Source organism: Olea europaea, unplaced genomic scaffold (genome assembly GCF_002742605.1).
Source record: "Olea europaea var. sylvestris unplaced genomic scaffold, O_europaea_v1 scaffold1061, whole genome shotgun sequence".
Classification (NCBI taxonomy): domain Eukaryota; kingdom Viridiplantae; phylum Streptophyta; class Magnoliopsida; order Lamiales; family Oleaceae; genus Olea; species Olea europaea.
The window spans coordinates 165,091-177,337 of record NW_019227959.1 but is presented as its reverse complement, the minus strand read 5'-3'; the positions used below and the strand labels follow the sequence as shown (position 1 = coordinate 177,337).

The following is a 12,247-nucleotide window of genomic DNA, read 5'->3' as shown; positions in this document are numbered from 1 at the left end:
CTTAAACTAAATATTGTCCTCAATGTTAAATGAGAAGAAAAAGAGGAGGACTTTCTTGAATTGTCTGAATTGCCAACGATAGTCTGGTGCTCTAATGTTGAATTTGATGGACGTTTCTTCTAGCTTTCTCCCCAAACTTGAGATTTATCCAGCTTCTCCTTGTCAATGTTGGTTGATTGATCTGCGACGACATGTTCCTGAAAAATCACAATTAGATATTAAATTCATGGAACAAGTGGTGTTAGCTCAAACATCAATAACGAACTTGATTTTTCAAAAACCTAAGGGACGGATAGGGTTGATGAATTCCTAAATAACTACTCTGAAATAAAATAAATTATCCTAAAATTCAAAAATAGAATAAATAAATAAATAAAGTAAGTGAAAAGGTAAGAACGCTTGGATTGCCTCCCAAGAAGCGCTTCTTTATAGTCACTAACTTGACTCAACCGCAATGCCTACGGTGGATTCTCAGGTGGCACATTTCTCTTGTTTCTGAACTTTATCTTCGACTTTGTATTCTCCTTCATTGTAAGATGGTGAATAAATTTAGGCTGTTTTGACCTTGGTATGGCTTTCAAGACCTCTTTTGGTTTGGCAATGTTTAGAGGTTTCAAACGCCTATCTACATAGCTCTTTTTTTTGTCAGGTGGGTCAGCTTCTTGAGCTAAAATGAAATCCACTGCTTTCTTCATTTCCGAGTCATTACCATCAGTAGATGCATCCCTTGTTGAGTTACTAATTTCCATGTATTGCACCAACGGATCATAAAATTATTTCCTTTTTTCTCCATTTTCTGCAATTACTTCAGCTGATTGGATCATTTTGCAAGTGTTAACTTTTCCTTTTTATAGGGCTTTCTTTTCTTGATGGATGTTGAAAGTTACTTGCTCTTCATTAACTCGTAGTGTCAACTTTCCTTCTTGCACATCAATCAATGCTCTTCCAGTAGCCAAGAAAGGTCGGCCAAGAATCATTGGTACTTTCTCATCCTCCTCCATGTCCAATACCACAAAGTCCATCGGAAAGATGAACTTATCAACCTTCACCAACACATTTTCAATAATGCCTTTGGGATATGTGATCGATCTGTCCGCTGGTTGCAAGGTAAGGGTTGTGGGATTCACTTTTCTAAGACCCAACTTTTTGAACACTGAAAAGGGCATCAAGTTTATGCTAGCTCCAAGGTCACATAGTGCCCTATCAAATGTGATACCACCAATATTGCATGGGATGTTGAAGCTGCCCGAATCTTTCAATTTGTGAGGGAGCATCTTCTGAAGTATGGCACTACACTCCTCTTCAACTTAACAATCTCAAATTTCTCCAACTTTCTCTTCTTTAACATCACTTCCTTTAAGAACTTGGCATAGTTAGGCATTTGGGCCAAGGTTTCTGCAAAGGGAATGTTGATGTGGATTTTCTTGAAGACCTCCAGAAACTTTCCGAATTTTTCATCAAACTCCTTCTTCAAATACCTCTGTGGGAATGGTAGTGGGGGCTTCAAGATAGGTGGGTTGTCCGAAAATGAAATTGAGTAAGGCTTATAAATCTTCTTTGTTGCCTCTGCCTTAGTTTTCTGCCCTTCAGTCTGCTTTTCCCTTGCAAGAATGTGATCCGATGTAGGTACCCCAGCCTCTCTAAGCTTGCGTTCTTCAACTGCTTTACCACTTCTTAGGGTGATAGCATTGCAGTGTTCCCGTGGGTTAACCTCTGTGTCACTAGGAAATTGTCCTTTTTGTTGAGACTGTATTGCAGTTGCTATCTGACCAATCTGTACCTCCAAATTCTTCACTGTAGCCCCCAAGTTGGTCATATGTGTCTCAATGCTGTCAAGTCTTGCCTCATCTTTGTTGAACCTCGATCTGGTCTCCGAAATGAAGGTTCCTAAAATATCTTCCAGTGATAGCTTTCGCTCAAACGCTTGATTATTGAACCCCAGATAGTAGTTGTTTCCTGAGTAGTTTCCCTTTTGATTGAAATTCCGATCATTCACATACTGAAGTTGTTCATTCTCCCTTTCAACTTTTTGGTATGCAGTGGATGTAGCCATAATAGATTTTGATTTCTTTTGTGAACCATGTGAAGTCAATGCAGCTATTTGATTAGTGAGAGATGACATTTGAGCTGCAAGGGCGGTTATAGGATCTACTTCATAAAGGCCAGCAACTTTCTTTGCACTTGAACGCTCACTCGGCCATTGATGGCTATTAGTAACTATCTCATCCAATAATGCATAAGCCTCATTTGGAGTTTTGGATAATAGTGCACCCCTTGCTACAGAATCTACCACTATCCGTGTCTGACCATTCAAACCATTGTAGAAGGTTTGTATCTGCAACCAATCCGGGTAACCATGCTGAGGACATCTTCTGAATAGATTTTATATCTCTCCCATGCCTCATAGAATAGTTCAAAGTCTAATTGTCGAAACTGTCCAATTTCACTCCGTAATTGCGCTGCCTTCGAAGGCGGAAAGAATTTTGTAAGAAACGTCTGCGCTAACCCCTCCCAAGTTGTGATGGATCCATACGGCAATGATTGGAACCATGCCTTGGCTTTGTCTCTTAGGGAAAAGGAATATAGGCGGAGTCGGATTGCATCTTCAGTAACGCCATTCATTTTCACTATATCACAGATCTCCAGAAAGGACCCCAAATGAGTATTTGGCTCTTCTGTTGGAGCTCCCCCAAACTAATTCTACTGCACCATGTGTATAAGTCCTGGCTTCAGTTCAAAATTGTTTGCAGCAATTGCTGGGCGTGCGATGCCAGAATAGTTGTCATTGACAACCGGCCTTATGTAGTCCCGAATAGCCCTTTGTTGGTTATCCTCATTGGCTGCTCTAGCGTCCTGTTCTGCCATTGCTTCTCGTTTGTTTCTTTGCATGCCTCTGAGAATGTGAAATGTGCGTTCTGGTTCAGGATCAACAGGTAGTAGGTCCAGATTTATCGCCCTTCGCATAAACAGCTGAAAATAACCACAAGGGAGCTCTTAAAAATAGACACAAAAAGAATAAAATAAAAATAAAAATTACGATAGAAATAAAAATCTAAAGTAAAATAAAAGCTAATTGGTAATAATATCAATTGAATTCAAATAAATCAATCCCCAGCAACGGCGCCAAAAACTTGCCACGCGGTTTATGCAACGTGATTTTTAAACTGCAAGTGTACGGTGTCAAGTTTTGTAATATAGTAAAGAAGTTAGGATGTCGAACCCACAAGGATTGATATTCGAATAAATTGAATACTATAATTATTTTAGCCCTTACTTTATTTAGACAATCAAATGTTGAAACGATGTTTTATGCTAAATTAAAATAAATGGGATGAACGACGCAAGTAAATGAGGATAAATTATAGAATTTCTTATCAAATTATGAATGCCTATGGAATGATTTCACCGTACCTTCGACAGTGTTTTTCAACCGTATAACTATTTCTATCGATCTTTCCAAAATTTATAGGCAAGAACACTAAAGTGATTCTATTTCCCTCTCTCGAGTGCTAAATAAAATTTATTTCTATATTTTAATTCCAATATCTCTATTCTGAATTAAAGATATAAAAATTATCAAGCACGTGGTTCTTAATTAAAACAAGCCTCAAAGATTCGCACCTTCTCTCGAAACCTACGAAATCTAGGTTATGTTGTCTTAGATCACGCCTAAATTTGCTTCTCTCGAGCGCCAAAATTTAGGACATCAAATCAATCAATTAGTGGCCAGTTAGTTAAAAGCATTACGCACAAACAACATAAATAAATAAACGGAAAGATTAATTGAAATAATTAAAACGGAATTCAAACATGTCTAAAGCAGGCTACATCAACCCTAGGATTAAAGTTTAGTACATAATTGAAAGAATTAACACAAGTAAATTAAAATGAAAGCACATGGAAAAGAAAAACAAATGGAAAAACTCGTTTGTAGCAGCTTGATTTCTTCCCCAAAATTAATTCCTTCAATTGTATTTGTCTTTCCAGCCGTGCCCCTTTTTCTCCTTTCTTCCTTCTCAATCCCAGAAGTTTGAGCCAATGAAAAACCCCTTCAATTGTTCTGTAATCGCCGACTGTTCTCCCCAGAATTCTCTTGCTCGTTCCCCCTATATGTGGCTGGTTTCCACAGATTTGTAATGTGCGGCTCTCCCCCTTTTTTTAAGTTTTTGGGTGGTATTTATAGTTTCTAGGAGTTTTGGACCGGTTGGAGTCGATTTTATATTTTAGAAATCTGAATTTCCCTTTCTCGGAATGCAGCGCCTGGGCGCTGAGTTTCTGTTGGAATTACAGCATTGTGGCGCCTGGGCGCCTGGTTCGCTCGAAACGGCATTCTGCGCGTGTTTCACTATTTTTAGCATAACTTTCTCGTTCGATATCCAATTGAAGTGATTCAAGATGCGTTGGAACGTAATTCAAAGGGCTACAACTTTGCTTCAGGCATCATTCTCCAATTCGATCGTTTGCTATGTTGAAAATGGGTCTGAATGTGAGACTAAAAATTCGGTGCAAAACTTTTCGGTTAGAAAATGATTTATGATCATATCTTGATTAAATTTGATCCCTTTTGACACCTTCCTTCATCCAATTGACTCCTACCACTCTCGGATCTTCATTGCAAGTTTCGATACAACTTTTGATATGTGCACTTTAGTCCTCGAACTTTGGATCTCTTACATTTTAGTCATTTCATCCAATTTCTCCAACTTTTGCCTATTGCTTTCATTTGGCCTTTTTTAGCACTTGTTTTCTCCACTTCATTCATCCTTCAAAATAGCGTGAAAACCACATGTTAGCACATTCAGACCCATTTTCGACATAGCAAACGATCGAATTAGAGAATAATGCCTGAAGCAAAGTTGTAGCCCTTTGAATTACCTTTCCAACGCATCTTGAATCACTTCAATTGGATATCGAATGAGAAAGTTACGCTGAAATATTGAAACACACACAGAATGCCGTTTCGGACGAACCGGGCGCCCAGTCGCCATAGTGCTGTAATTCCAACAGAAACTCAGCACCCAGGCGCCCAAATCGCAATGCCCAGGCGCTGCATCCAAGAAAGGGAAATTTAGATTTCTAAAATATATTTCTCGGTCCAAATCGACTCCAACCCGTCCAAAACTCCTAGAAACTATAAATACCACCCAAAAACCTAAAAAAAAAAGGGGAGATTCGCACATTACAAATCTGTGGAAATCAGCCACGTATAGGGGGAACGAGCAAGAGAATTCTGGGGAGAACAGTCGGCGATTACAAAACAATTGAAAGGGATTTTCATTGGCTCAAACTTCTGGGATTGAGAAGGAAGAAAAGAGAAAAAGGGACATGGCTGGAAAGACAAATACAATTGAAGGAATTAATTTTGGGGAAGAAATCAAGCTGCTACAAATGAGTTTTTCCATTCTTTTTTCTTTTCCATGTGCTTTCATTTTAATATACTTGTGTTAATTCTTTCAATTATGCACTAAACTTTAATCCTAGGGTTGAAGTAGCCTGCTTTAGACATGTTTGAATTCCGTTTTAATTATTTCAAATAATCTTTCCGTTTATTTATTTATGTTGTTTGTGCGTAATGCTTTTAACTAACTGGTCACTAATTGATTGATTTGATGTCCTAAATTTTGGCGCTCGAGAGAGACAAATTTAGGAGTGATCTAAGACAACATAACTTAGATTTCGTAGGTTTCGAGAGAAGGTGCAAATCTTTGAGGCTTGTTTTAATTAAGAACCACGTGCTTGATAATTTTTATATCTTTAATTCAGAATAGAGATATTGGAATTAAAATATAGAAATAAATTTTATTTGGCGCTCGAGAGAGGGAAATAGAATCACTTTAGCGTTCTTGCCTATAAATTTTGGAAAGATCGATAGAAATAGTTATACGGTTGAAAAACATTGTCGAATGTACGGTAAAATCATTCCATAGGGATTCATAATTTGATAAGAAATTCTATAATTTATCCTCATTTACTTGCGTCGTTCATCCCATTTATTTTAATTTAGCATAAAATATCGTTTCAACATTTGATTATCTAAATAAAGTAAGGGCTAAAATAATTATAGTATTCAATTTATTCGAATATCAATCCTTGTGGGTTCGACATCCTAACTTCTTTACTATATTACAAAACTTGTCACCGTACACTTGCAATTTAAAAATCACGTTGCATAAATCGCGTGGCAGTCTGCTTTTTAGATGTCAAACCTCGACTATTGGTGGCTACTTTCAGAATCACTAAATGATCTATGAACCTATGATTGTAGAAGTGACATCTAGGGGAGGACGCATCGGCCGTTAAGTTGAGATCACATATTGTTCATCCAACGGCAATCACTTCACCTCCTCTATTATAAAATTTTATACTCGCTGTCATTTGAAGGTAATGTAATTTTACACTAAATAATAACCTTGCCCATTGTTATTTTTTCTATCTACAATTCGATTTCTGTGCACATACTTGTGCCTCATATTTTTGTTCATCCCACACCCAATATTCACTTCTAAAGTTGATTGACTTGATCGTCGGAGTTGAGAAAATCTATCAAAATTTCACTAAAGTATTGGGCCGAACAAGTTCATGACACGTTCATTATGAAAATAAATGAATTCAATAAATCATAAACTTGTGGCTTAAAAAATATTTTAGGTAAAAAGAGACTTGTTACGGTCCAATATCATTGCGTAAAGCTTTCCTTATTCTTGAGCTCGACCACCTCCTAATCTAAAGTGCTTTTAACATGCTAGCAAATAAGCATTAGATCTTAGCATGAATCTTGTAACACTTCACTTGCTACATCACCATCAATTGAATCAAGAAGCCAATGTTGACAAAAATAAAGCATTTAGACGCTTAATTCTACCAAAGCAAGAAGATAACTACTTTATACTCATTTGTAGTATGAGATTGTCAATTGATATAGTATTACTTATAAACAGGTGTACAATAAAAATGAATGATAAGTTATATTTATCCCAGACATATTTTTAATTCTTTACTTTTTGAACATGCACATTAGTCAGAGATAGTGGTAGATACAGGAATTCGAGTGAGTTAGAATGGTCGGCGACCATCAACGATCACAATAACGAGATTGTTTATTAATATAAATTAAATAATATTATAAAAATTCAATCAATATATAAAATTATAAATCCATTAAAATGTGAAAATCATATACGTATGAATATATAACCAATACAACCAAAAATAATAAGAAAAAATACAATAACAAATCACTGATTATTGTAAATGGAAAGTTTATTAGTAGATGATAATTTTACCCCTGTAAGTCTAGAAATTATTACCATTGTATACATGATTCTTCCTTATAAATATAAGGCTTTGGTTCCTATAATAGTTATCAATACGAAAGTTTAATTTTTCAAAGTTTCATGAATATAGTAATTTTTTTAAACATAATCATGTATTACATGTACCGAAATTAATTTGGTTACATATGAAATTTTTTATATATACAAGGCGGCTGCTTTTTCTTCTTGACTTTAACATATGTGTACAAACGTGAATAAGTTTACTATACGCTGCCACAACTCTTTTCTTCTCTACTTTAATAAGTATTTTCTAACGATTATCATGCTTTTGATTTGTCAAATCAATTTGCCACTACAATCAACTCTTTTTCTTGCAGCTATGCTTTTTTTTTTTTTCTTCTTGCAATTGTGTTGCTTCTTGCAACTGTATTGTCAATTTCTATGTAATGGTATACCAAGATACCAGACCTCAATTTATATGTAATGATATACTGAAATACATGTCCTCTATATCTGGAATGATGTGCAATTGTTCGTGTATGGTTTCTATATATTGTGCAATAGTTAAAAATTTTAAATAAATTTGGCATCATATAATCATGCAACTATTTGTATTAATTAATATAATAGTTTCCATGTCAATGTCCAATTAACTATAATGTATATGTACCATGTTTAAATTAATCACTGATGAAATCAAATAAATGCATATTTATGATGATTATTAAATATTATTTTTGTCTTCAAATTGATTAAATATTTCAAATGCTCTTTTAAATTGATGATTTATCATATTGTTTTTCATGAAGTAGTACAATATTACAAATAATATTTCAAAATAATATTATTTGTTTCTAAAGAGTATGAATTATAATTTTAATATTCCAAAATAATATTGACATATTGCTCTTAAAAAAGTAATAGTAAAATACAACGTGTTCTCAAAGTAACATGTGTTTTGAATAATATATTATTTTGAATTAGTGTTACAATGATTATTGGATAAATTATTATGTGATTATACAATGTTTAATCATATTTTTCGAAATTAATTTTATTTTTTTATTGCGCAGTTAATTAAATGGTAAACATCATAAAACTTGAATTTACTGCACTTAACATATCTGGTAAATAAATAAATCATATCTTGTAGCAGAACAAAATAATGAATTACTAATGAAAAATAATCGGTTACGTCCAACTAGTTCTATACCCATAATTGAAACAAATGGTACCGCATTACCTAAATCAAATACAATATTAAGACAAGAACGTGAACGTGGACACAAACTTGCATGTGAAATAAATCATTGACGAAATATTCGACAAAATTATCAGTAACAAAGCAACAATTTCAAAAGATACAAAACAAATAAAAGTAGTATATCCAAAAAGGAGCACGAAAAAAGTTGATTTAGTTGTGCAATGAAAGGACATTGAACACGTACCTGTCGTACAGCAAAACATCTAGTGAATCTCTATTAAAAATCAATCAAGGAAAAGAAAAAAGTGGAGACAATTTTTGCTTATTATGATAGTCCAATTGATGTGGCTCATTTGGATGTTATTAATTTCTTTGCTGCTTCAAATGAGAATATTAGCCATTTGATAGGAGATAATGTGATGGAAGATATAAATTGCTTTCTAATATTTTCCTTTATTTTAGAAATTAAATTTAAAATATATTTTTACTTTTCGCAAAAATTTGAAATTTATTATACATCGTTAATTTAATAATATTGAATTATGTTTCTTAAAATATACCCATTTTGTTATATGAATATATTTATGATGGATTGCCAAGATACTTGTTGATTGATAGTACAACTATACATACTATTTTTTAAGACAAAAAAAAAATTTGGACTTAATATTAATAGAAAATAATGTTAATACGATATCAAGTGTATCGAATATGTTGAAGGATTCGAAAGAACTTGTATTATTTTACCATATAATACAAAATTATATATTGACAATACACTTTATTCTAACAAATTAAAAAAAAAATTGCTTAGTTAAAAAATATCCGCTGTAATAGATATCACATTGAAACAATACAAAAAAATAATGTTGGATATCTTTGCATAATTTCTTCTATATTTGGCCAGAAACAGATAAAAAAATTCATACATTCCTATCTATCATGTATTAGACATTTACAAAAATAGTCTAATGAAATATAGTAACGAATCATGAGTTCATTGATTAAAAAGTTTTATGTATTCAGGAGTTATAATGATGCGTTGAATAGTAAACAATTCACATAAGAACCAAAAGACTATTTTATCTAATGATTATCCATGTATAACTTGTTCGCAATGTAAATTAGTCACTAGACTTTCGATTGTCCATATCCAGACACAATGATTTAGTGGAGTTGTTTATTAAACGTCTACAACTTATTACTAGACCATCACTTATAAAAACAAAACTCTCAGCTTTTGTTTATGGTCATATTATATTACATACTACATCATTGGTTTATATAAGATCAAATGTCTATTATCAATATTCACTTTTGCAACTTCTATTTGGTCTTGAACCTAATATTTCTCACTTACAAGTTTTTGGTTGTGTTGTCCCATCCCTATTTCACCCTCACAATAGGTTTCAAACGAATACCTAGAATTTATGTGGATTTTGATTCACCATTTATTATTAGTTATCTTGAACTTTTAACGAGTGATTTATTTACTGCAAGTTTTGCGAATTATCACTTTGATTAAATGACTTTCCTAATTTTGGAAGGAGAAAAAGTACATCCTGAAAAATAAGGTAAAATTTATTGAAATGAAACAACCCTATTTGATTTTGATCCTCATAGCAATCAATGTATACAAGAGATTAAAAAAAATAATTCATTTACTAAAATTTTGTAAATCAATTACTTAGTGTATTTGTTGACTCAAGAGGAGTGACAAAGTCATATATTCCATCAGAAAACATTTTAGCAAACCCCGTATGACAATCTGCTATAGCAAATTAATTTCAAATACGTCAGAAGCGTGGACAACCAATATATTCAAAAAATTCTATACCTCGTAAAAGAAAATTACAAGAAAAAAAATCAACCTAAAACTTTGAAAAAAGTAAAATTTAGAAAATAATGATCAATCAAATATTAGAAATATGCTTCTTGAAAAACTACAAATGTTCGAAACTAATGAGATTTTAATGAATTATGCCCTTGTTTAGCCTCCATTAAATTTCATCAAATTAAATTTTTATCTCTCCTATTTTCAATCACATAATTTTTAATAAAATAATTTATACGTAAATCGAAAACTTTACATTCTTTTACAACCATCCATTTAAAAAATATATATACATCCCCCCATTATAATCAAAATTAATGGGGGTCAAACGAGGGCTATATGTTATCTCATAAATTATGATAATGAAATAATATTGTTATAGACAATATATTTGCTTTTAACGTAATTCTTGATATTATACAAAAGGAGGATTCTCAACCACAGTCGGTTAAAGATTGTCAACGTAGAGATGATTAACCAAAATAAAAAGAAGCCATAAAGTAAAAATTGAATTCCTTATAGAAACGAAAAGTGCTTGGACCTATAGTTTAAACACCTGAAAATGTAATTCATATTGGATACAAGTGATTTTTTGTACGAAAGAGAAATAAAAATAATGTAATTACAAGATACAAAGCTCGACTCATAGTTTAAGGCTTCTCACAAAAAACTGGAATTGATTAAGAAGGATTATATCCTCTTGTAATGGACAATATTACTTTTTAACAATCTGGATGCATGTATTATAATTGTTTTAGCAAATATTTGTTGAATAAGAGTTATAAAAATGACGATATTTGTCCATGTGTTTTAAAAAAAACAAATATTGGATTTGCAATTGTGGCAGTTTATGTTGATGATTTAAATTTAATTGGAATTCTCGAGAAGTTCGATAAAAATGCAAATTATTTTTGAAAAAATGAATTTGGGATGAAGGAATTGGAAAAAAACTAAATTTTGTCTTGTGTTGCAAATTGAAGATTTCTCGAAAGAACTATTTGTTCATCAATATACACGTACAGAAAAGTCTTAAACATTTTTATATGGATAATGCATATCTATTTGCATCACCTACATTTGTTCAATCACTTGATGTAGAAAAAACATCCATTTCGTTCACTTTGTTCTTTGTCTTGAAATTCCATATCTTAGTACAATTGGAATATTAACTTGTCTTGTAAACTACACTTTGACTCGACATAGCTTTTATTTGAAAATCTCATGGCAAGATATATCTCTACACCAACTTATAGGCATTGGAATGATATTCTTCGTTACCTAAAATGTATTATTAATTTGAGATTATTTTATTATCGAAAGTCAGGATATGCAAATACAGATTATCTATCTAATCCATATAAAACTAAATCACAAACAAGATATGTGTTTAAATATGGAAAAACAACTATATCATGGAGATCAATGAAGCAAATTTTAATGAATACATATTCAAATCTTTCTGAAATTATTGCAATACATTAAACAGACAGAGAATGTGTGTGGTTGAGAAATGTGGTCCATCATATCCACGAATCATGCGGATTAACTTCAACAAAAGTTAGTTCAATAATTTTCTATGTAGACAATACAATTTGTATTGTACAACTCAAATGAAATTATATCAAAGGTGACATGATGAATTATATTTCTCAAAAAAAATTTAATACACATGAGCTTCAAAGAATGGTAACATCGATGTTCAACAAATTCGCTCGTGTGACAATGTAACTAATTTATTCACAAAAGCACTATTAACATCTATATTCAAGAAATTGGTTCACGATATTGAAATTCGTCGACTCAAAGATTTTTAGTGATCAACATCAAGGAGTAATTGTATTCATTGTCCTTCGCTTAGGTTGGTCTCACTGAATTTTTTATAGCAAGTTTTAATAAGGTAGCATTTATCTTTAATACTCCAAAATCACTATACTT

At 32.4% G+C, this 12,247-nt stretch overlaps 1 protein-coding gene across 1 annotated transcript; it reads right to left on the bottom strand.

Annotated features, from left to right (window-relative positions):
• Window positions 1-1,255: 1,255 nt before the first annotated feature.
• Window positions 1,256-2,622, bottom strand: LOC111373002. The gene is made up of 2 exons (XM_022995449.1): window positions 2,507-2,622; window positions 1,256-2,372 (listed from the first exon to the last, which is right to left on the bottom strand). Exons 1-2 carry the CDS (start codon window positions 2,620-2,622, stop codon window positions 1,256-1,258), a joined length of 1,233 nt encoding a protein of 410 aa, XP_022851217.1.
• Between the last annotated feature and the right edge of the window lie 9,625 nt (window positions 2,623-12,247).